At 38.0% G+C, this 26,989-nt stretch overlaps 1 protein-coding gene across 7 annotated transcripts in view; it reads left to right on the forward strand.

Annotated features, from left to right (window-relative positions):
* Positions 1-25,690, forward strand: part of LOC6500398 (glutamate-gated chloride channel) — a 33,924-nt gene extending 8,234 nt beyond the window's left edge. The window contains exons 2-13 of one of the 7 annotated variants that reach the window (XM_032450002.2): positions 8,979-9,099; positions 10,169-10,281; positions 12,489-12,556; positions 16,692-16,761; positions 16,825-17,061; positions 17,197-17,331; positions 19,999-20,151; positions 20,279-20,458; positions 21,624-21,729; positions 22,368-22,526; positions 23,521-23,637; positions 23,866-25,690. In XM_032450002.2, coding sequence (XP_032305893.1) covers positions 9,038-9,099; positions 10,169-10,281; positions 12,489-12,556; positions 16,692-16,761; positions 16,825-17,061; positions 17,197-17,331; positions 19,999-20,151; positions 20,279-20,458; positions 21,624-21,729; positions 22,368-22,526; positions 23,521-23,637; positions 23,866-23,875 — 1,410 coding nt within the window. In that variant the 5' untranslated portion in view covers positions 8,979-9,037 and the 3' untranslated portion in view covers positions 23,876-25,690. Of the gene's footprint in view, positions 1-8,978; positions 9,100-10,168; positions 10,282-10,608; positions 10,715-12,488; positions 12,557-14,237; positions 14,411-16,691; positions 16,762-16,824; positions 17,062-17,196; positions 17,332-19,998; positions 20,152-20,278; positions 20,459-21,623; positions 21,730-22,367; positions 22,527-23,520; positions 23,678-23,865 lie in introns of those variants that run through there. The other 6 variants (XM_032450004.2, XM_032450003.2, XM_032450008.2 and 3 more) reach the window with 6 other exon arrangements.
* The last annotated feature ends 1,299 nt before the right edge of the window (positions 25,691-26,989 follow it).

Consider the following 26,989-nt stretch of genomic DNA (forward strand, 5'->3'; position numbering starts at 1 on the left):
ATTTTATAAATTAAATAAATTGTATTTTATCTTCCTTTTGATGATTAAAGGTCAAGTTCATTGCCATTTTGCCTTCACTATTATTACCTTTCATTTGCCTACCTAATTTATTACCTAATTGCCTTTCCACAAAATACCCGGAATATTGGGTTTCACAATACCAAACTTTCTGCCTTTATTTAATTATAATGAAAGCATGCTGCTCTCGCAGCAATTCTGAAAACTGATTGAGCTAGGTTTCCGAGAAATGGCAATTTTCCACATGCTGAAAATGCACTTTACCTCTTGCTACAACTCCCCCGGTTCCCTTGACAACCTATTTGCGACTGTAGTATCTTTCAAAGGCACCGCCTGTTGTCTCCGGTTGCCAATTGATATTTATTTCATTAGCACGACCGCATTTTGCTGGGAAATCAAACAAAAATTTCTGTCAAGTTGTCTGCCAACCAGGAGACACTTTGACTCTGTTTATTGTAAACAAGTGACCCGAGATGTGACCTCGGGCCCACATATGTTTCCAAGGCTCTCGCCCCCTGCCCGGCCACTCCCACACATGTCCCAAAAGTACACACTCGCACGGAATATAGCTAATGCAATTTGCCGCCGCCGCTGTTGTTGTTGGCAATAGTTCTTAGACAGACGAAAGCCGCTATGCGCCCGCCCGTCCGTCCGGACGCGTCTGTCCGTTCGTAAATTCCGTCTATATATCTGCGGCGCACTTTACCCATACCCACACATGTGGCTGGGGAGGGGCAGAGGCGTGGCTCCAAGGGGCGCAACAAGTTATGCCGCCGCAATTAGTTGGCCTTGCCCCTCCGCAAAATTTCTTGGCACTAATGCCAAAACCAAAGGCAGCCAGACAGACACCGCCACCAGTATGCGAATATCCATGTGTCCTGGGGTGTGTGTGTGTGTTTACCCACAGGCGTGTGTGTGTGTGTGGCTGTGTAAGTTATGCAATTGATGAGACTCATGGGTAAACACTCTCGAATTCAATGATATTTATAATAAACCACAAAAGCTTATTAGAGATTAAACACACGGTGTGCAATTTCAGATAAACGAGAAATTAATAATTTATATCCTTTTTTTGGCACTTGTATTATCGAGCAATATTGCAAATTAATCTCCTGAAAGGACTAGCTTGAAATATGGCCCATGGTTATCAGCATAATGTCATTAGTAAATGTTTAAGGACCCAACATATGTACATATGTACATATATACTCTTAAATATATTTGAATGAAATTTTCTTGTATACTAACCACTGTCTGACAATTTAGAATCTCTGTCCCTGGCATTTATATTAGTTTATTTCTGGCAAAATAACTCGTTGAATATTTATAGCCATCCGACGACGACGGCGATGGCGTTGGCGACATTCGTTTGCCGCCCTCACGTTCTCCGGTCTCCGGCCTCTGGTCTCCGTTCTCCGCCTCCCGAATTAGTGTAGTGTGAGAAAATTTGATTGCATGCATTATGCAAATATATAAATATTTAGCAAATTGTTTGGTCAGTGCTGACACTATGTTTATAATAAATATCTTGTAGTTGTGCCACACATCTTTCCCTTCGGGCCATGCAGGCCATCTCTCTCCACAGCACATGTGGCGGTCGTCCGGTGGGTCGCAACACACCCGAATTTATGTGGCAATTATCAACACTCGGAAGGGAGCAAAAGCTTCGACCCGAAAATATTCATTAAAATTTCCATTGTTTGCTGGGAGATTTTTCACTTTTTTCTTGGACCATGTCCCTTTTGTTTGGAATGCGGCTTATCGCAAGTGCAATGTGTCTTCAGTGTCTCTTGTGTAAATTTAGAAATTTATGGTTATTTAAAAATTCATGCCCACACTTCGCACGAGGCGAGGGGTGGGGATAGTGTGTGTGGCCAAAATATGAATAAATTATCGTGTCCATTGTTCGCCGGACTGGTTGGAAGTAACGAAATTGGGCACGGGCCAAGCGGAGAAGTTTTGTTTTACTCGCAAGACTTTGGCCACAAGCAACACGGATAAGGACACACAAATGTATACACACAAGGACACGTTCAAAGGATACACACCCAGGGCATTGTCTTAACTGGAACTGGAACTCGAACCCAGGCAAAACCCAACAGAATCCAGGACCCAGAGCCCAGAACCCCTAAACATGCTGTTGACATGGCTTTTGTCATTTTCTGGTTATGGCCAAGCGGACAAAAGCAGGAAACTCTACAGGAGGACTTCACAGGGAAGGGGTCACAGGAGTTGGACAAACTTTGGCCACAGTTTGTGCCATGTTGTTGATGCTGTGTCAAATTTTAAAGTGCCAGCTGGACGGGGATAGAGTGCTAAAGAGATTTTAGTCACATTCCGCATTCAAGTGGCGAGAAATGATTTTAAATATTTCGGTTTGTGCATTTTAATTGAAATTCACACAGAACACAGACGTGTGTTTGGAATGCAAATGCTATTTGCCTTTGCGGATTATGGAAAATTATTTGACATAATTCGTAATGTTGGGTAAATTAATTTAAATGAGCTGCGTTTGGGATTTTTTAATCAACACAAATCGGTGCATCTGCCCGTTTCGAATATCCAATTTATTGCCATTTCCCGGAAGGGGAAAGTTTCACTTTATTGGTATATTTTTTTCTCTCCCACCCAACAGTTGTGTTTCTGCTTTTTCTTTACCTTTTCCCTTTTTTTTGTCTCCCATCGGAATACACTTTATTTACTTTGCTCTCGTAATTGACTTGAATGTTTGCTCAGTTGAGCTTTATGCCATTTCTGTAATTAATAACAGCCCGGCTGCCCAGCCACATTCCACTTTCCACTTTCTTTCCTCGCAGCCAAACACTTTTCCCATTAAGCCGGGGGACTGGGAGTGGGATTGGGCACCACCCGCTTCAATGATTAATGAAGCTAAAAATGTCAACTTTTTCCCAGCCATTCCGCCCATCAGCCAACAGCCATCCGCCAACCATTTGCCAAAAGGTGAGCCGAGGCAATGTGAAGTTTTTGCACCTGGGCGAAAGTCGAGGGGCGAGTCCCAGGCCGCATCAATTATGCATTATTCAACACTAAATACATTTAAGTTCATATTAATTTCCTATGGCAATTAATTAGCGGAAGTGGATCTGCGGTGCAGCGGTAAGCTTCTTCCCTCTTATCAGCTTTTTGTGTTTATTTTGAGGCTGCGGACGAGTTCGTAAGCAAACACAGCACATAAATCGAACCAAGTTGCAACAATTTCAATTTGCAGCGTTAACTTGCAACAAGCGGGGCGCTCAAAAACTTTGCCCGTAAACAACAAAGAGTTGTTGACGAGAAAAGAGGGCACAGGCACTAGCACTGGCACCGGGACTGGAACCAACACCGACACTGGCACACGTTGCCATCATTGAAGCAAACCGAAAGCAATAAGCAGTTGCCACTGGGCCATAAAACAAACAGCCAGCTGTGGGAACGGGGCTTAGAGGGTTGTGGGTTCGGGTGGGGTCACAGCCCCATTCAATCCGCTCTTCAGTCTGTGAAAATGCAATCAAGTCGCTGCAGCTGCCACTGCGGGAGCAGCTTAAATCGCCAGCGACACCAGTGGAGGCAACAAAAAGTGTCAATTGACAATGAAACCGAAATGGTGCTGGAAAGGAACAGGATGGGTATAACCATGGAAGTGGCCAGGGGAGGGGAATGGAGGCTCCTGCTGCTGCAAGTCACTCAGCGGGCAAAGCAGTGAGTCAGCAAGACATAAAATCCTCGCCCAGAGTAAGTGAGTCTGCTTTCGGTTAACGATTCGGCCATTTGGCCAAGCACTTCCATCCGCCACCTATCGGGATCCCAGCTGCCACTACTTACTATTCTTGGCGAAAATGGAGAGTTTCAGCCGTGAAACTTTTTCACTTGCCACTCTCCCACCGGAGTCCTCAATCTTAAGAGTGGCTGCAACTTAATTGAAATTCGAAATGAAACATCCTCGGATAGAAGATAGTAGGCAAAGGCAAAAAAGTTGTTATGGATAACTCCAATTGGCCGTCAAACAAATTGAAAGGCTCTCATACAGAAAAGTTTCCCGAAGATGATCAATGGCCGATAAATGATTAAGGACCTGTTTCCAGGCAGAGCGAATACAAGTCGAATGGTCTTTGATTTCTTCGGACAATCAATACTCGTTGTTATTTTCGAGACAAGTTTGGCACATAACAAGTTGGAAAAGTTTTTATTACTTTTTCTCGCATATACCATTTTTCTCTATAATACTATATAATTTAAAAACTAAATTTAATTTGGCCCTCTCCGTTCTATTAAAGGAATTATAGGGCATTGATATAAAAATTTCAACTGACATGCAAGTTGCAACAGTTAAATGCACTGTGACAGGCATCAGGGCTGGCCTGCTGGTTCTATCCTTTAGTTTACACAATTTTAGGCAATTATTTACTTTGTTTGCCGTTTGTACACACTCTCACACACCCCCACACACACTAACATCGCTGCAAAAACAAACACAAATACAGCTGACATGGGGCCCCGAAGCAGAGCCCCGAAAGCTTATCTTGACAGCCATTAAATGGCCGCAAAGCGCTGGAATATGTGATTTATGCATGTGTATATCGGTGTGTCTAAGCGTATCTGTGTGTGCCAGTGTATAAGAGAGTGTGTGCGTGTCTAGTGCGTGCGTGTGCATTTTTAAAAGGCTCCCAAACATCGACAGATACAGAAAGAGTACAGAGCGTGACTGGCAAAAGTACTATGGCACTAGCACTGCGGTCTTCTAATCGCGCTTATCTCGCGACTCCTGCCACGCCCACCCAGAGCACCCCTTGTTGCTGGTGTCTATAAATTTTATCGCCTTCGGGGTGCTGTTTAGTTTATTGACCCATTCGAATAAGGTGTAAGCGGCGGGCTCATGTAACGGCCAATTTGCTGGCTGGCAATAAATCCAGCAAATATTTGTCCAATTTTCATGCAAGTTAATTTCCAGTTAAAGTTCAGATTTTACCAAAACACGCTATAAATAGCACAGACGAGCCGAGCCAGCTCAGTCCTCTTGATAGATGATTCCCATTCCCATTACTCCGTCCTCCCTATAGCCGAATTCCCATCCAGGCTAATAATAGAGCCCGACTATCCTGCCACTGACAGGAATGCTACTGGGCCTGGCCTCCCCCTTCTTTGGTGTTGGCTTTCATTAATATTTTTGCTGGGTCTCGCAAACAATGTATTGACATTTCAATTAATTATGAGAGCAATGCCGAAAGGAAAGGTGAACGAGGCAGAGCCCTGGACGCAAGCTGTGACCTTTTGGGCCTGTCAGTTGAGTGATATGAGTTTCAGGCTTCACGTTGGCGATATGAGTGCGAAAAGTTGCGAAATTTGATTCTCGAACAAATCTATTTTCTCTTTTCGCTCCAAAAGCTGAAAGCTGATATATATCGAAAATATTTAATACTTTTGCAGATTTCTAAGGCCAACTGTGGGCAGTAATTATTTTACCAAAGCAAATGCAATTATTTTTGATAAATCAATAAAATCTTGGGCTCGAAAGTTCCTCCAATCTTGTACTTCAAGGCCAAAGGATAGCTGATGTTCGTTCATCCTCCCCTTGCACGCAACGCACTTTGACCTTTCACTCGCATATCCGCCTCCTGGTTGCTTGGCCTTTCAGTTTGGTGGCCCAAAAGTGTCATCAGCTGTTGTTTTGCTTTGGCTGTGAACTGGGTACACATGGGCAGGCCGGTACTCCGGCAGGCACCCACATTCGCACCTGGATTCAATGTTTATCAAACTGTTAAAGTTAAGTCGCCTCGACTGAGGTGAGCTTTATGCAAATCCTAGAGCTGCAAAATGTCAGACCCACACACACACAGAAACACTCACATGTATGTAAGTCTGACGACTGGGGAAAGAGTCCTAAACGGCAAAATGCTACTAAGCCCACTTACTTACAATTTAGCAGGAAAATAAAGCGAACGAGAGCCAGGAAGAGAGAAACAAAATCATATTGCGAAAACGAGAGTGTAAAATTTTTTTGCATACATAAAACGAGGAGCAAAGCGTAAGGGCAGCAAATAAAACAACAACAACAAAAACAGCAGAAACAAAATGAATCCAGCTTTATGGCACGCACCCACACCCACACACCCATCAACACACTCACTCACACACAGCCACAACACTTGACTTTATTCAGCAAGTGCCTTAATAGTGTGCGTGTGTGGGCTCTATATGAAATTGTGTGTTTCGGTACATGTACATAGTACATGTGTGTGTGTGTTTGGGTGTGAGTGTGAGTGTGTGTACTACTTTCTGGTGCGGGCGGCACAAAATCCAATCAACATAACGAGCTACAAGCGCCGCTGAGCGGCATAAAACGCAAAAAATATATATGACTGTATGAGGATGTGATTGTATGCGAGAGATTCCTCTTTTGGACACAACACTGCGAGAAATTATGCCCAAGAGGGGATCAAGGAAGCTATAAGTCAAGTGCCGCATCTAAGTCCAACAAAATCCATAGAAATCCCATTCCCAGGCATTACTTTAAAAATTTAGATTTACGATTCTTGCAGAATAACAATGAAGATGAGCAAAGCTTACATTCAACTTTAGAAAAGAAAATATATTAAAATTTATACATATTTATATAGATAGATAGAGATATTTATAAAGAGATAGATTTATTTATATATATAGAGACATATTTATGGATAGAGATATCTATTTATACTTCAATTGTTACATAAAACAGAAACAATTTCAAGCACTTTCATCTGTGTCTTAAGAAAGTTGATCCTGAAGTAACGTTATACATCTTTTGGCTTTTTAAATTAATAAGTCTTCCTTATTAAATAAACCCAGCTACAAAAGCTACAAATTCTATCCAATCCTTGTCATTCTTCAAGGTGTAGGAACTGTTTGTTTTTTTCGTTCACCCAGTTGCCACGTTCATTCAACTTGCGACTTGGCAACAACAAGCGGCTAGAATGGCTCAAAGACGTTGGTAGCTGAGGTAGACAAGCGCCCGAGAGTTGTTGTTGCTTTTATTGTTGGCGGGGAACAGTGAAAACATTGCCAAGCTCAAAAGTGTGTCGACTTGACACAAACACAAATACAGAAACAAATACGAATACAAGCACACATACCATACGCAGCACACTCACGCACAGACAAATGAAATAAAAGTAAACCCATTTACACCATACACACAGTCAGCAGGAGGTATGGATACAAAGGAGAGGCTCTAGAGGGATTCGTGGGTTGGAGGCCGGGAGGCCTTTTGGGGCTATCCGGGGAGACCGGGGAGATTGGCGCCAACTGCTTGGCAAGCTGCAAATGTGGGACATTTGGCAGTCGCAGTCGCATTGTTAACTTTCTTTGACAGCTGGCCAAAAAATGTAGTAAAATGGGGAGAAAAAAAATGCACGAGAATGCACGAGGAAGCCCCAGGACCACCCGGGTCCATGTCCTCAACTTAGCAGCAATGTTGCTGTTTTGTATTTTGTATTTTTTTTTCGCAGCAACCTTTTTGTTGCAGCAACCATGTGTGCGAGCCAGTATTTATGGCACAAAATTGCAGGCACAGTAGCAGCAAATTAACACAGCCCGAATGCAAATTTCTGCAACCAGCCAGCCTGCCAACCTGCCAGCCTGTTGCCATACCAAAAACCCCAAATTCGATGTGCCCATTTCCATTGGCATTTCCATTTTCATTCCCAGACCCATTCCCATTCCCATTCCCATTTCGACAAATTGATTATTTGCATGGGGATCCTGCAGTATGCCCACAAAGCAACAACTGTGAATGCTCGACTCGGTCATGGCCATGCCAATGTTCCAGTGTGGGCCTGTGAGTGTGGCAATCCTTGGCCTGGACGGGGGTGGGCGTCAAAAATGGGCGTGGCATGCCATCACCGCACGCACTTATCGCCCATGCACAGCACGTCGGCTACCGGAGTGGAGAAAAATGCTTATAAAGGATTAATTCGATTCCAATATTCGCACACGCATTTTGCATTCGGCATTCTGAGCTCGGTACTTTGCATCCTCCGTTCGTCCGTCCGTCCGCTCGTCCTGCAAATTCGGGTGGTGGTCAGCCGATACATATATATCAGGGATATTGCCGGCCATTGTTGGCATTGTTTTAAATGCTCCAACCATAATGATTGTTGCAAAATGAAAGCGAGAAGCAGGTCATTCGAATGTGTTTTTTGAAGGGTATATGGTCAGACTATTGGCTTATGTCATCTGTTTAACTAGCCATTAATAGGTAATAATAATAGATGTTTATTACGGCCAGGCATTCATCAAATAACACACAATTGGTCCCTTTAAGGGGATGAAAGGAAATAATTTAAGTTAACCTTTTGCAAAGAATTTCTTAAGAATTTCAGTACAAAAGATGAAATACATCGATTCTAATAAACTAAGCACCTGAAAGCAAAAACGGAATGCATTTGAAAGAGCATTTATCATTCAGCTGAAGGGACAACAGACATTCCATTGAACAGTCTTTTGTAGTGGAATGAATGCGTTGAGCTGCGATTGCAATTTGCATTTTTCATGAATGCCCTGGCAACTTAATGGATTCCCTGGGCAACAGATTAAAGCTGCATTACGGTGTCAAGACCTTTTAAATTTTCAATTTCCGCCTGAAGTGTGGCCCAGGAGCATGAAGTAAATTCAATTGAAATTATGGCCACATTTGCCATACACAAGCCCGACAATGGCGTAAATTGAGTAGCAGCCATAGCCATACAACAACAATCACCACTAGAATTAGATGCATTTGATGCATCGAAACAGATTGGCCAAATGGCATGTTAATTGGCCTAATTTGATTTCCCATTTAGGGGCTGGCCATGGCCAGGTAAAGTGGGACGAATCGGAACTCTAGGCGTTTGCCGAGATTATTTAATAAGCACTTTCGTATTAGGCATTAAATTGTGTGTGGCTGTCTATTCAGATGGTATATGTTAACTGCTTATATATTTCAGCTTGCACCACAAGGCTGCCACGCCCATCAAACAAGGACGCTTCGCACACCACCCTAAAAATGGGCAGCGGACACTTTTTCTGGGCGATTTTCTACTTTGCCAGCCTGTGCAGTGCTTCACTGTAAGTACCTGACTCTTATTTTTTTCTGCATTCTGAGAAACACCACACCACTCGCATACAGTAGCTGCAAAAAGTTAACCGCTTCATAATTTCGTCGCCCGCTCCACTTACCATTTATTTTCCACTTGTTTTCTGTTTTTTTTTTGTGTTTAATTCTTCGCGCGCCTCTTGTTTCGCGTGTTCACACTGCACTTGGGCAGGAAGTGGCATTCAAAATGCGATTTACATACAATTGTCGTTAATTTGGCCATGCCACGCCCAGTTATAAAGAGGCAAGTCGATATATACCAGCATATATATGCATTGAAAGAAAAACAAGCGCAGTTGTTAAAATATGTTTCAAAAATAAAAAATTTATTTTTCCAACAGAAAATACAATTTTATATGTATAATATTATGAAAACTTTTCAGTGTACATATATGCATGATTATACATACATCGGCATATCCGCTTCAGCATCACATTAGTAGAGTAGTTATGAGCCGTAGTTGCCTTTTCAGTTGTTGCTGATTTTAAAAGTGACACGCCCAATATTTGTAGTCGCCTTCATCCACTTGAATTTGCATAGCCAAGTCTCTCACACACACTCTTGCAACCACTCAACAAGGACACCTCATTAAAATGTAATTAATTTTCGTGTAATTTTTTGTCGGAGCATAAATTTTGGAATTATTTACGCTCAAGTCGAGGTTGGAGTCAGCTTCTACATATATGACTTTGCCTTGGCTTTGATAAGTGCGACAGTGTATAATAACAACGATAACGATAACGAATACGAATACGATAATGAAACCACCAACCAACCCGCACTTCCCACCAATTTGTATATAACATATATGTTTTAATAAAATCAACAGAAAAAAAAAACAATTGCTGTAAATTATATGCAACTCTTTTGGTTTATGCGATTTATCGAGCGAAAATACTAACAATTTGTCAGCTAATGTTTTTTTCCAAAAACTACTTCAATAACAATTAAAATAAACATTTTTCTAAAATTTGTCCAACTACACCGAAGCAAACATTGATAAAATTATACATGCGTACCTATCCATATCCTGATTTCAGAGCAAATAATGCCAAAATAAATTTCCGAGAAAAGGAGAAAAAAGTCTTAGATCAAATTTTAGGTGCAGGCAAATATGATGCCCGAATACGACCATCTGGAATTAACGGAACAGGTGAGAACCAGACCAATTTTTACCAAATAGTTTATAACCGAATCTTTATTAACTTTAACTAAGTTTTGTTGTGAACACCTTTAACCACTTTTGTTAATTTTTTTTAATTGCTGATTCAATGATTTCAAATCTGATTGGTAATAGATATTTACTATATAATTATATAGATCTATGTGAAAATTATTCAAAGTTTAGCTACTGTAAGCCTCTGCCTAAGTTAAATTCCAATAATAAAAAAACAAAATCATTTAGCTTAGTGTGCAGCTGAGATCGCTGAGTTAATTAGAATAGTTAGATCAGATCCATAAGTTAACCCGTTTACTTTAACGTCGAAAAACTCACGTCTAAACCAAACTTTATGCCAGATGGTCCCGCCATAGTCAGAATCAATCTATTCGTACGCAGTATTATGACGATTAGTGATATTAAAATGGTAAGTCGCCCTGAAACGCAGCCAGACAATTCGATAAACGAAATTTGAGTTCGAAATCGATAGAATGACCCCTAACCCTAGACCCCAGCTCTGATTCTTGTGCTCTCTATCTGTCTTATACACTCTCTCTTGCTATTTCACACTGCCTTCTTCTGGTCATGAAATTAGAAAACACGAAAGTTGTCTTTTATAGCGTGCTGCTCTTGCAACTTGAACACAAACACACATACTCGAAACTTATAGCCAACACACTTGCACACCTACACCCTTACACTTACATTTGCAGCCACATACACACACACACAAACATACCCATTTGTTTTTGCGTTTTGTGTTGACTCGTTCTCTATTTCTCTGAAATCATTCTATATATACATTCATATATATATATTTGCGTATATACCATCTGATGCTAAGTATTTGCGTTTGATTTTGGCCACATTTACGGCAGATTGTTCCAGTACCTGTCCTTCCTGTTTGTAACTTTCTGTTCTGTTGTTCTAGAAACGGCGTTCTTTGTATTTCATTTAAGTCTTACAGCCAAAAAGCAAAATAAAGTTTTCACCTGCATTCATGAATTTCCTACCAAAATATTAAAATGTGTTGCCTACTTATCGGGGCACTCTTCCGATTGGCCACCCACGAAAAAAGGAAGCTAATCATTTTTTTTCCTCACACTCACAACTAACTATGTGTACTATCCTTCGCTGGGCAGACAACATTTTCAAATTTTCTGTAATTTTTTTGCTGTAAAATAAGAAATTTATAAATATTACGTATACGTACATGTGTTCGGCATTTAAAATCGATTCATTCAATACCTGACAATCAATTGCCCACATCGCCCGTGTTTCAAGTGTTTACTTTTTTTTCGTTTGACTTTTTCATTTTAATTAAAAATAAAGTTTTGATTTCATTCACAGTTAATTTTGTTGTTGTCTTGGTGACTTTTACCGTAGTAATGACATCATTAATAATGTAAAGGAAACATAAATATTTGAGAGTAGTGCCACAGAGTCACATATTCACACATATAGCCACATGAATCACCGACTGATAATGGTCAATAAATATGACATATAAATATATATAAATATAGTCCAATCCAGCCAATATATTTACCAGCTAAATAAATATTAACTATTAAGGCATATCAATTAGCACAATCGATGCCATTCTCTGACTCCCTGGCATTTCGAAGCAAAAGACACAGAATCTCTTGTACTTTTTCACTTTCCCACACGCACATACATACCATGCATAGATACATATGTACATGAAAACCCTCCCCCACCCAGCATACCTAGATTATACCCGATCCCCCGGAATAAGCCACCCCTCGAAGGTCACAAAAACAACTCATAGACAAAACAACGCAACTTTAGTTACGTACATAAATTCTAGCTTAACTTAGGTATATAAAAAACGCAAACAAAACGAAACAAAAATCGGAAGAAAACATTCTTTGACTTAGCTTAGCTTTGTAAGCAAAACTGGAAGCGAACTTGCTTAGTAACTTTTGTATCCTAGTAAGTAAGCACAAAAAGGAGAACAACAACCGGGAGGAGAAGCTATAAAATAAAACTTTATTACAGAGCGGCAGCATAAAGGCATAAGGACTGCCAAATATGGGTGCGAAAGAGATGGGATGGTCATTTTAAGTTTGTTTTTAGGGGTTGGACCTTGCGGCAGCTGTTAAAAATTTGTTGTATATTAACATTGAAAGTATTGTGCAAATCGGTGAATATGTCTATCTATCATGTATCGCCCCCAGATGGTCCAGCTGTGGTGCGCGTCAACATATTCGTTAGAAGTATATCGAAAATCGATGATGTAACCATGGTAAGTCCGCGCCTCCAAACTTCCAAATCAAATCCAAAACTAAGAACAGAAAATAAAAACCCCAGCTAGAAAATCAAACACCACACCCTTGACCGGAAGTGGATGCTCTTGTCGTTCGTATCCCTCTCTAGGCGATTTCCCAGGGCACTTCCCTGGTTCACCAAGTCCCTTCCCGGTCACTCCAAACTTTTGCTCGGTCCCCCATTTCTGTGCCAGGCGTTGTTCTGCTCTCTTCACTCGAGTTACTGCTGTTAGGCGTCGGAAAAGCAATCAAAACACTGCAAATGAAACAAAAATATATATGTATAAACATGAAAAATATTACTTATACGCCATTCGTACTATACTATATATCTGATATTGGAATTAATAATACATACTTCTTTGTTCCGTTGACTATCGATGTGATATGATTTTCGTATTTGATTTTCGTATATAATTTAAGTAAGGTTCGTCTTAATTTAAGTTGTTAGAACAAAAGCAAAATTATCTAATTGGTTTGCCCATGAGTTAATTGCATTTAAAATTAGAGTCTTTCTTTGTCAGTTTGCATTGGTAATTCAAAATCTCTCACTTGCATTCTCCTTATTTCTCATTTCTCAAAAATTATGTAAAATAAAACAAATATCTTACTGTTTTGTAGCAAAGCAACATAAACTTTTAATGAATACAAAACATGATGAAAAAATGTCTTTTTGGATCTCGTTTCTACACAGTCTCTCTGTCTCTGTCTTTCACTATCTATCGCTCTTTATCTATTTATTTGAAAACATTTTATAGCCCAACTAGATTATTTCTTTTGTACTTCTCTCAAGCTTTCTGTACAAATTTTAAATTTTAAATACTGTTAATTAATTAATCACTAATCTGATATCGAATTACTTATAACTGTGATGACTGGTGAAAACCATTTATTTAGCATCGGATTAATAATAATTACATACATATTTATTTTCAATTATTCCATTTGCTTACTATACAACAAAAAAAATAAAAATTATATGCTAAATAAAAAATTAATTTAAATTATGGTATTCTATGTACTTAGTGAAACTATTAATTCAAATGTGAATTGTTCATTATAATCGTGTGCTTTGTATGTGGTGTTTCCATCCCCAAACTATTATTTGGCCCTAACTCTTCCATTAAAACTCAGGAAAATCCCTTGTAAAACATGACAATCCAATTATAAATCGTTTGGCTATTTTTTTAGTGCACTTACCAAAAAAATAAAGCTAATCTAACTCAATCGGCAGGATACACAAATTTTCATTTAAAGGCAAAATTTGATAAATCGGTTCTATTCAAAAAAGGAAATCTTTATTAAAATGTGCGGCATGTATTTTTTTTAAAAAGTACTTTTGGTAACACACAATCAAATAATCGAGAATATAAAAATTCAATTAGCTAAAAGCTGAATACATTTTTTATGGCTTTATTGACGCGAACATCAATTGAAAAAAATAAAACAAGCAAAGACACATTTCATTTTTCAATGAGATCCATGCAGACATTTTTCCCCACACATTCGATTGATTTTTACCATTTACCATTTCATTGTGTTATGGTTTTATTATTTCGTTTCAGTCTTCACGTTCACACATAAAATTCATCAAAAAATAGTATCTAGCATTTAAGAGATAGTTGTAAGCTCTAAAAATTATGCTATTGTAGTTAGCCAGTAAGTGAAAAAATAAGTTAAGGCCGTATTCATCACAGTGGGAGTGTCGAGGAAATCGATTGCTAAGCCAAGAAAAGATTTTGATATGATGATTGATTTTAGCGAATTTGGCGACAATTGTGAAAGTCAACATGTACCTGCGCTCCATTTCGAAAATAGACGACTACAAAATGGTGAGTCCCGGCTCAAGTACTGCAACAACAAGAACAAAACCACCACAACTATTTTCACTACAAAAATTCAATAAAATCCAATGCGCTTTCTCTCACTTTGCTGTATATGTGCGTGCGTGTGTGTGTCTACAAAAGTTAACCATGTTCAGTACCCAGTATCCAGTACTTTGGGCCTATTAAATAATTGCATTAATTATAAATGTCCCTAACCATAAGTGTGTTTGTATGGGGTGTAGGAGGTTGTATAATACATAACCCCAAACGAGTCTGTTGCGACGGCTCTTCCGGTCTGTGTCAGTGGAAATTGTATATTGTTTTTTTTTATCTGCAACCTGTACAATGTAAGCAAGCAAAACGATGTAAAAAATATAAATGTATCTAACTGTAATATATATATAATCAAAATAAAAATATCCGCAACTATCTCCTTCTGTACATGAACAAATTCAAACAGTTATTCGTTTTCTCCACCTTTGTTGATTTAAAGTTTAAGCCAACTCTAAGCTTACAACTGCTTTGTCTCCACTTCCAGTGGAAGTGTACTGCCGGTGAGAGTGATTGAAACCACGAGTTTATGAACTAAGTTTTAGCTTTAACGTAGGCTAGGCTTAAGGCTTAAGTCAAGAACCACCGCAAAACGACACCAACGACACTAACACCCATTACAAACACAGCTCACAATACGCTGCTCACACCCAGCTCATTCAGTTAAGTTCCGTTCCATTCGATTCGGTTTCATTCGGTTCGGTTCTTTTCCTTTACCTCATCATTTCCAGCCACCTTGTTTCTAAAACAGTTCCGAGGACCAATGAAATCAATAGCACACAAGCTTGCCACACAGAAGCTAACGAAACATCAGGATTCATTTCCATTTAGGCACTATGACAGGTCTAATTTTAAGTACAAGCTAAGAGATATCGTACTATATATCATGCCAGCGAGAACAGAAAAACTATAGGGGAAATCCGCCATTCACGGTCTCCATTTGTCCAGATTGGTTTCCGCTGTCAGGAAAACAACGATAAAAAGCGGATAGCCCCGACAGCAAAAAGCTGGTACAAAAAAATTAAAAACATTTCATTTACGTCACTTTTCGCTGCATACAAATGGAGAGAACCAATTATTTGTAATAATTATTCAAATTTATTTGTTTTCACAAGTCTTTACTGGCATGTGTTTACGACAAAAAATTCTATTATGTAATTTTTTTATGAGAAAATATTGAAACAGAAGTCGCAGCTTATTAAAATAAATAGGATTTCGGTGCGATTTTAGTTGGATTTAGTTGGAATTATTATTAAAAACCCAGATTCTTGTTTAAAAAAGTCCAATTTCCTATGGAATGGCATGCCATTTTCCGTGTTAGCATGATTATTTTTTAAAATCTCTCTATTTTTAAATTTTTTTTAATCATAAAATAAATCCTAGAGCTTCTGCCTGTAAAACATTTTTTATGTTCGGCTTACTTTTAGGGCATTATTTATGTAATATAAAACCTTATTTCTTTAAGATATTAATATGTAAAATTTATTTTTAAGGAAAGTGTACAACTGTGCCAAAATATGCGTAAGATGCCTGGCTTTTCTCCACTCTGATTGCTCGTTTTGGTTTTATATTGACGTGTTTTTGCCTGCTTTTAGCTTGCTTGCCTGTTTTAAAAAATTCATGTGTGTAAAACACGTCGCATGTGGCATTTTGTTGCATTTTGGGCAAATATTAAATATTTAATAGACATGACATAGACAAAATATACCATCAGCCGGACCAGTGCCGGGGAACATGTTAACAAACTAGCAGATACCCAAGCCAAACGACAGTTAACCATTATACTATATATATAAAAATATATACAATTATCAATATATACCCACTCTGCAAAACATGCCAACCAACAAATACTTCGCCACGCCTTGCTCGCAATTTCATACTCAAACAAAAACAATCTTTGCAAAAGTAAAGCTAAAGCCCCTCCAAAAATAAAATTTAAAAAAAAAACCAAAAATTAAATTGAATTAAATAAATCGAACTGCAAGCCACCCCAAATTGAAAACATCTCTCTCTATTCACACAATCTTCAAAAGAAACCAAAAGCAAAAGAATAAGAATAAGAACCCTCTGAAAGAAAATCTCTTTTCAATTCGCCAAACCTAAATTTGCATTGTAGTTGAGATTGAATCCCCCAAATAATACCATTTAACTTCGTCTACTAATGAGAGTTTACCTTTGCCAACCACTCGCACCACCCGCACCACTTAAAAACCATCTACTTTCGCCACCTCAGGAGTACAGTGTGCAGTTAACCTTCCGTGAACAGTGGACGGATGAACGTCTGAAATTCGACGATATTCAAGGTGAGCTAAAAGGAAAAAATATCTTTAAATGGATATAGTGATTTATGCTTTTGCTTCCTTTAGGACGCCTGAAGTATTTGACTTTAACGGAGGCGAACCGTGTGTGGATGCCCGATCTTTTCTTCTCGAATGAGAAGGAGGGACACTTTCACAACATCATCATGCCCAATGTTTATATACGCATCTTTCCGAACGGCTCAGTGCTATATAGTATACGTATTTCTCTAACATTGGCCTGTCCAATGAACTTGAAACTATATCCGTTGGATAGACAGATCTGTTCACTACGTATGGCGAGTTGTAAGTACTATTCGATTGATTTATGTTCATGGAAGGTCTCTAGTAGTAACATTTGAAGTAATCAATATACATAGTTGGGCTGATTAAATGTTTTGTTTCAAAGTGATTAAGTGTACATTTATTTAAACCCCCTAGACGGCTGGACCACCAATGACTTGGTCTTCCTGTGGAAGGAGGGCGATCCTGTGCAGGTGGTTAAGAACTTACACCTACCTCGCTTCACTCTGGAGAAGTTTCTGACTGATTACTGCAACAGTAAAACCAACACGGGTAAGTACCACCCGTTCCGTATGTGTGTTCGAGCCGTGTTTCTTTGTCTCCGAGTCTTTAAACTCGGATATTTAAATATTTTCCTAACTTTTAGTAACATACTCTGGCTTGACTCGTTTACTCGCTGGTTGCGTATTTCGTTTGCATTTATAAATAACCGTTCCTCAGAGATTGCATGCCAAGTGGTTTAACTTTAGCTTGTACAATATCGTAAACGTTGGGTCCCAACTGGAAAATATTAAAAACTGCTCCATAACCACTTGATGGCACACACACACACGCTTTCATAAGCTAGCACACATATTATACTATACTATACACTCTCAATTACCCACACCCAAACATGCAATATACATATAAGCTTATATATATAAATATATAGCGAATTTCATAAGATGCCGTTTACACATGCGCCATTTCAATGAGCATATCGTTTTGGGCCGTTATCAATGCCCGAAACGCATAGAACCAACGTTTTACGATGTAATTCACACACTCACACACACTTGCCGCCACTCAAACAAATACAAAATCGCACACACAGACCCACAGGCAAATACAGGGACATCGTTTTACGTTTACCTTGCCGTTTTTTATGAGCACTTTGAAATCTGCGCGCGCTTTAAGTAAATGTTTACCTTGGCGAACAACTATTCAGTGGGGCGGGCGATAAAGGGGCTTGGAGGCCCCCTCCATCAAATGCGAAACGGAAAATGGAAAAAATGGCAAAAGCCGTGCGGAAAGTAAATTAATCGAGGAAATTGTCTTCGACGTTGTTTAAACTTGCACAAAGACGGCAGTGCACTAAAGATGCTGGCGAAGATTGCAGATACGGATGTGGCAGTGAATGCAAAGTAAAAGCAAACAGGAGGGCAGGGCTTCTTTTTCAGTGAGTTGGAAAACTGTGTGTCAGCATATTAGGATAGTTTTGCGGCAGCCGGAGCAAACAGAGGAGCCATTGTTTGTGATTATTTTGCCAAGTATTCGTTCAGTATTTATCCAGTGGAAAGCCCACCTAGCCGAAATCATTTAGCTGCTGACTAGGAAGTTTGTTTGCTGTTTATTCTTTACCAATTATCGAATGGCTTGAAATGTTTGATTAGTGCCATCACTTCCTCCCTTCCATTATTCATCAACAAATAAATTAGCATGAGCCTGAAACTCCTTTCTATCAAACTAAATAACCAAAAACCAAATCAAATTACCTTTTAGCTCAAATATACATTTAATATATGTCTACCAAGTACGATTATTTCCACTTAGAAGTTGCGTAGTTGTTGCAATTTAGTTGTCTCGCCTTGAACCTAGTTGCTCACATAAAGTTTATTAATTTTATATCTTCTATGAGCGTTGAACGGAATGTAAGAGCGATGCGAATGAACTCTATAAACGAACTCAAAATACATACAGTTTGAACTGGCCGGTCGGCAATCAAAGCTGGCCAGAGCCTCGTCGTTTGATTGATGATGGCCAACAAACAGAGAGATGGCCTAAAGCCAGAGCCAAAACCGAGCCAAAGGCAGTGGCAAAGCCATCGCCATCGCCATAGCCACGCCATTGCGAATGCCACAGTGCGAAATGTTCCAGATGCGATGCGAAATATCCAGATTCAGACCAAAGACCCAGACCCAGACCCAATCCCATACCAAAAATACCCAGTCGAGACCAAAGAGCCGAGCAAATAAACCACACACGCAGCCGTCAAATACAAACGGGGGGGAAAATGAAGGCCCCCACATGCAGATACATACTGAAAGAAAATTTAATGAACTTCATGCCGAGCAAAAATCTCAACAACAAAACCAAATACCCAAAAAAACAAAATAGCTAAAAAAAAAAATATGAGAATGTAAAATAATAAACAACTTTGTCTTGAAGAGTATGGAACGCTTTGCCAACAAATTAACGGAAATGAAGCACAAGAAAGGGGCGTGGGCGAATCACAGGGGGCGGGGCAAGGAGCGTGCGGCTCGGTAGGGGGCGTGGCAGTTCCTATCGAGCGGAAGCCAACGGAATGAGAATAAAAATCAGTACAACAACATGCCAGAAACCAGTACACAAGAGCCGTCGAACTTCATTTCCGTTAAGATTTTTGTTGCAAAAGTCAGAAAATTGAATTCATGTTGATACTTTTTGCCTATGATGCAATTTTTCATTTCATATTATAATTTTCAACTCTCTCTCTGTCTTTCTGTCAGTCTATGTGTCGCCAGCCACCCATCTAATTTTTTCGTCTTTATTTTTCCTGTAAATATATTGAAACTTTTACTTCCTCCGCCTATTACCCGCAACTCCTGTCTATACCCAATCATTATTTTGTTTTTTGTTTTAAAAAGGCCTACTTTTTGTATATACCAACAAAAAAAAAAAAGAATAAAAAAAGCATTCTACCACCCCAAAAAAAATAACAAAAAATTTCTGTAAATGTGTTTTAATTTCTTTACTTGGCAAAATTTGCGAGCAAGACACTTTTTATGTTCTCTGTTCATTGGATGGCATTTCTTTGTATCATATATTGGATATCTTATCTGTGTGTATATACTGAAAATATGTGTATGAAATTTAAACAGAACGAAAAAAAACTGTCCAAAAATCTAAACCACTTTTTAAAACATCCTCCCGTACATTTTGAGTTTGACACAATTTATATACCTTGTATACTCATAGGTGAATACAGTTGCCTCAAAGTCGATCTACTATTCAAGCGAGAATTCTCATATTACTTAATACAAATTTATATACCATGCTGTATGTTGGTCATTGTATCATGGGTATCATTCTGGCTGGATCAAGGAGCAGTGCCAGCTCGAGTATCGTTGGGTGAGTTTTCATTTTATATTTTATTCACCCATCAACTAGTTATATTTCTACTGATTTCTTGTTCCTATTTATATAATCTTTGGATTTATGTTTAATAATTTTTTGCTTTGTGTACGACACGTTGCAGGTGTGACCACACTCCTGACCATGGCCACCCAGACGTCGGGCATTAACGCCTCCCTGCCTCCCGTGTCATACACGAAGGCCATTGATGTGTGGACAGGGGTGTGCCTGACCTTCGTGTTCGGGGCTCTGCTAGAGTTCGCCTTGGTGAACTATGCCTCCCGTTCAGGTTTGAATAAAGCTAGTAATTGAGATTTGATATGCTTCTTAACAAACATATAAATGTTAATTAATCGATGGTGTTTATCTTTTTTTACTGTTGTTTTATTGTACTGAGTGATATCGAATATACCGTATATAACTATATAGTATTTTCATATATAAATGTCTACGCCTACTGTACATAAGAGAACCACTCACACAACAACAAGAACTTACACACAGCAACACTCGCATACCACTCTCACAACATTGCAGCAGGATCTGCATACTCTACCCCATTTCTCAATGTGGCACACAACAACAAAATATCGGGCTATATGCACAGACCTATAGACTAATATTCATGTCTATAGAGTCTGTATGTCTGTGCAATGGTCGAAACTCGAGCTTAGTCGTAGAATTTTGATCGATTTACTTTCATTTTCTTTCTCGTTGTTATCTAATCACAAACTGATTTATTTCTGCGATCTTCGACTAATCCAGTTTTTTGTTTTACTCTCTTGTTTCATTGTCCGCGCCCACCATTCATCGACATTTCCAATACGAACACTCAAACACACCCAAATACTCGCTTTTCACCGACCATGAACTTTGAAACGCGTTTGAAAAAATCAACATTGACTAATTGGTCGAATTTCCTTTCGAAATGCAATAATTTCATTTCGGTTCTTCGTTGTTGTGAACAAACAAAAAAAAAACAAAAACCTAAAACCCAAATGCTTGCAAATAACAACCACCTATGTGCTAATCAACCGACCCCTGTGGTAACCCAACTATATAATTATTTGCTTTTAATTTTTGCCATCCTGCGTACTTGCGTACCTGTGTACCCCTGACCCCCAATCATCGATCTAATTGCACTCATTTTTTTTTTTGTTGATTTTCAATTGATTTGGTGGACATTTCGAATCGTTTAACGTTTTCTGTATGTGTGACTATCTCTCTATCTTTCTCTTTCTGCCTGTCTCTATCTCTGTCACGACTAACACTATCGCTGTCTAAACTATAACTGTGTATAATCTGTGCATCTAAACCAAAAAAAAACACACCTAAAAAACTACCTGTAAAAATTCATAAAAAACCCAAAATAAACATCATCACCTACCCAACTGCCTTGGAACAAATAAATTCTTGTCAACCATCTTCTATCACATGCGTATCTATGAAATATACGGATCGGGCCGCAGACATGCATAAGGAGAATATGAAAAAGAAGCGCCGCGATCTGGAGCAGGCCAGTTTAGATGCCGCTTCAGATCTGCTCGATACAGATAGCAATGCAACGTTCGCAATGGTACTTACCTCTTGATATATCTCTTTTTGCAAACCTAAACAGCTTTTTGGTTTTAACGGGGCTCTCTTATGAAAGTTATTTCTCCATTTCCCCACTTTTTTTAAACATTATCTTAACGTTTGAATTTTCTCATGAAAACCTTATTTTAAATGACTTGTGGGTATTCTTTTTCATTTATATATTCCTTGTTTCGAAATCTAATTGGCTAACGCGGAATTATTATGATAAAACTATTAAAACAACTATTTCCTTTTGTATTTGCCTCTATTTTATTACCACAAAACAAAACCAAACTACCAAAAAAAAAATGCAAAATTCAACAACTTTTTTCAAACGTGCTCATCCCCAATTTACAACAACTAACCACAAATAAACTGAACCTGCAACATCAAACAAAACCCTGAAACTCCAACCTTCCACCATCATTGAACATCGCCGGCAACCAAAACAAACCACTCAACCGGAATTGAATTGAAAAATTGCAACGAAATTAAATCAAATTATGCACATGCCATTGCATTACTTCATCCGACTGAACCACCCAACCACCTGTGCCACTGCCACCACTACAACCACCATTGTCACCATTGCCATCCCCCATTTGCATTCGAATACAATCGAAACTTTCATGTCAAACGGCGTCGCAATATACTCGCCATGGCGGCCAACAGAAACCGTTAGTGCGTCACCCCGGCGATCCGCTGGCCCTCGAGAAGCGCCTCCAGTGCGAGGTGCACATGCAGGCCCCAAAGCGTCCCAACTGCTGCAAGACCTGGCTCTCCAAATTCCCAACAAGGTAACTAACGGGGTCCCGAGAACCTCCGATTAGCAAATCGAAAACCCTAACTCACCCGTGTAGATATCACTTTTAGTCCCATTGTGTTCCGTAGTAGTTGGTGGATTTACTTTTTGATGTTGTGAACATTTACTATTCTACTCTGTATATCTCTTTCACTAACTCTTGTTGACTTTTTTGCTAACTCACATAACTCTACTACAGTCATTGAATATCCTGAAAATGTGAAAGAAAACCAAACGACAAAAAATATATATGTTACAAAAAAGAAAAGAAAATAAATGAAAACCAATCCCGATATCTGCCGCTTGCTTGCCGTTCGTTGAATTCTGTTTGCTCGCTGTCTTTTGTTGCAAATAAAACAATGACGAGATTTAATTGCTTGCCGAAACCAATTCAAGTATTTGTGAAATTAAAAAATTGCATTTCAATTTGTTTTTTAATTGATTTTGAACCCTTTTGAATCTGCACCACTTATGGTTGCCATTCAAAAAGTTATGCTTTGCTTTGCAATTATTTTGTGTGTGATTTGTTTGTTTTAAATTTGAATATTTTGGTTGTAGAAACTGTGATTGAACTTTCCCTTCATAATCTCACCAAAACAACAAAAAATTTCAACGATTGATCTTAAGATGAAGCCCATTAACCTTTTAAATTTATTTATAAATTGAAATTATGCGTTAATATGGCATCAATTTCTCAGTGTAATAGAATCACTCAATATCCTTACCCCCAGTACTTTCCCCTTTGTATGTAGTATCTTTATTCCCCAGTTTTCGCACTTTTTGTTTTTCGCACGTAGCTTTTCCCACATTTAAAACAAACAAATTATTTTGCCAAATATTTTCGAAACTAATAAACGTTTCTAAAAACGAAAAAACGATCTTAAAAAACTGTCTATTAAAAACAAAAAACCAAGAAATCACAAAAATCAAAAAGCCAATCTCTAGATGATCAATTAATTTATATTTTCGTACTTGTTTAATGCCCAAAGACAATGTTCTAGATCGAAGAGAATCGATGTTATATCGCGGATCACGTTCCCGCTGGTCTTCGCCCTATTCAACCTGGTCTACTGGAGCACATATCTCTTCAGGGAGGAGGAGGATGAGTAAATGCCGTTACCTTATGCCAAATCCAATTACTTTATAGAAGAGTTGGGCGCTGGTGGCCAACATGAATGTACTAACCTATTTCTTTCACTTCTTTTCCATTTCGGTTGAACTTCATTTCATGCTTTTCTGTTGCGTATGGCTTTGTTGGCTTCATTTTCGAATTCGAATTTGGTTGATTCCTTGATTGACACGTTGATTGAATGATTTAATTACGCCCACTAAAGGACCTTCTAAGGCGCGTCTCTGACACCCAGTGGCTATGTAGAATCCAACCCGAAATTAACTAATTATAATGTTAATGAGATCGAAGTAGAGGGATGCATTACGATAATTCTATATGTATGGTTATGTCTCGGAACAGTGCAGAATAGTTAAGTAAAAACAAGTGAATACTTAGTAACCAGGCGAGGCTTCAAGGCACTTCCTCTAAGCAATTGGATCGAAAAGCTGGAAACTGTATTTGACGATTGACACAAAATGATAGTTAATTGTAAGCTAAATTGATCAAGAGTGACTGCATAGTAGTTAATGTTATAAATAATTATATAATACACTCCCATACTGACACTCACATCCATAAACATGATTTTTTTTGAGGATGCTCCAAATTGTTACAAATTGATTAATCATTTTAGCTGGTTACCGATTTTAATCAAATTTTGTTCCGGACCCCAGCTTATTGTTAGTTCTATAAATTTGCAATTGATTTGTACTTAAAATGCATTAAGTTAGTTAAGCCGCAAACAGAGAGAAATGAGGTCGTAGACGAATCGACGTTTGTAAATATCACATACAATAAGTTTTAAGCGAAACTAGTTTAAATGAATTATAATTGTAAAAAGCGTGTAGATAATTTAAGTTTAGTCGATAAACAAACAACTATTCGAAGCGAGTAACTCTAGGTAAATTCAATTCAATTCTGTTTACCATCGTATTGAATAAAAATCAAAACGAAAATATCGAAAGATCCTTGAAAGCACACAGAAACAAAAACAGATTTTTATTTTTCACTTTTTGCCCAAACAACTCGTAAATGCTAACTTCAACTGATACTGAAACTGGTGGGTATTTGCAAGTTCTTCCTTACTCTTTCTTTACTAAAAACTTTCACTTATTTAAATATATTCTTAGAACGGCTTGCCTTTGATTTAAGTTTTACTTTTTTTAATCGTAGCTAAGTAGTTATTATAATTATGGGGGATGAAGCCCAACAATTCTGATTCCTCTTTTATTTGAATCATTAGAAAAATAATAATTAACCGATTAACCATTAGTTACTTATTTATTGGACCGCAATGGCCCGTTAGTTAGTTAATTTTAATTATTAGATTTACTAAAATATAAATAAACAAGATGCATACCATAAACCAAATAACAGACAATACAATATATATTTTATCATGTAGTGCAAGTCCCCAAGATCTTTAATCTACACATAAATTAATAAATTCAATATGATACTCCATGAATTATATCAAGATAAATATAGTTTTGTTAAATCCATAAAAATTATTGATTATTTAAGTGCCTTTTGTATACGAAGAAGATTTTTCTCCTACTTTTCCTCTTCTTTTTAATATTTGATAAGTCTTCTTTGAGCAAAATATATTTCTTACATTAAAAAATTCAAATTTATAAAATGCACTAACCGTACCCATAAAACATGCAGCTCAAATTTTAGAATAAATAAAAAATGTGAATTCTACATAGCAACAACAGATACCGAAATCACCCCAATAATATTTATATCCTTAGAATAAAATTTGACTAACACCTTTTGTAGTTTTATAATATTTTGAATTTAATTGAAAGCTTGTTTCGTCTCATGTTTGATTTGACTTTTTCATTTGTTTTGAAAATCAATTTTTTCGTTTGCTATCATTTCCAATCTAAAGGTAAGAAATTAAACGTAAATCAAGAAAAAAAAACAGAAAATCAAAAATCAATTGAAACGTATTCTAATATATAAACACTTTAACACGGCACCCACATAATAATTGTTGTCATTAAACAGGCGATCAGAACACAAATGAAAACCAAATCAGAAAATAGTTAATAGATACTTTCATGTTGTAAAAGTTGTGCCAAGCAAAGCGAAAACAGAAATTAGTCAGAGAATACCGAAGGACGTCGCTAAATTATACCTAAATTATACTCTAGCTATAGTTGTATTGTAAATGAAACTATTGAACATACAGGGTTTTTAAATGTGAGCATTAAATTGATGGACATGGATATGTCGGCATAGTAGAGTAAATAGCTGCATAAAGCTGGACCGGATGCAGGCCAGATGATTGATACGCATTGATTGATGTACTATGTAAAACAAATCCAAAATATGAAAAATAAGCAGACGAAATATTCACAGTGGAAAGAGAACAATTAATTAAATTAGATCATACACGAGGGGAGGGCGAAAATTTCTTTTCGGCATTTAATTTAAGTGGAGAAACATACTTAGGTTGTGTGCTGCTTTTCAGGTGTCGTTCTTCAATTCGGTCAATTATATTTTTTTCCAGGCAAATCGTTTAGCAGCAGCAGTCCAGATTCAATGTAAATAGTTTCAATCGGAAGATGTAAATGTCATTTACTTGTTAGGTTAAAAAAAATTTCAAGAAAAAACTACGCGACTTACGTAACACAAAATGTGCACGACTTTATAATATAGATGCGTTCCAAAAAGACTTAAAGGTTTTGATTAACATGAGAAAAACATAGAGATAAACTCGTTTGCCATGGATGTGGTATCGGGAATGGACCCGTGTGGAAAATAAATTTGAGGTGTAACCTAGATTATAAGTTTACGAATGTATGTGTAGTTGTTAAGAGACCGTGTTGCAAATCGCATTCGCAAAACAGACTAGTTAAACATTCACAATACCAAACTAAACTAAGACCAAGGAATCGCATTCACCACCCACTCTATCTAAACTCACTTGAGATACTCAATCACCCAGTAACTCACTCACTCACTCAATGTTTACTCTTTGCTAAAAAAAAAAATCAAAAGAAAACCAAATTGGAATTGGAATCCAAATCGAACACAGAACAAATATTCGCACAATTTGAGGGGAGAAGGGAGTTCGAGTAATTGCAAGTAAAAATTTAGATAAATCATAACACATATCTTCCAAAAGAAAAAGGGGGCGACCCATGGCCCATTTCTAACAATCAAACAACTCCGCATCTAACTTCTATAGGAGAAATGTAAATACGAGCGAAAAACAAGAAACCAAGTCATTGAAATCGAAATTAAAAATTGAAATTGAAGAAAAGATCAATAACACAACAATTCACCTTACTTTATAGGGCTAAGTCAGGACATGCACATTCACACACTCAGTAACA

Source organism: Drosophila ananassae, chromosome 2L, assembly GCF_017639315.1.
Source record: "Drosophila ananassae strain 14024-0371.13 chromosome 2L, ASM1763931v2, whole genome shotgun sequence".
Classification (NCBI taxonomy): domain Eukaryota; kingdom Metazoa; phylum Arthropoda; class Insecta; order Diptera; family Drosophilidae; genus Drosophila; species Drosophila ananassae.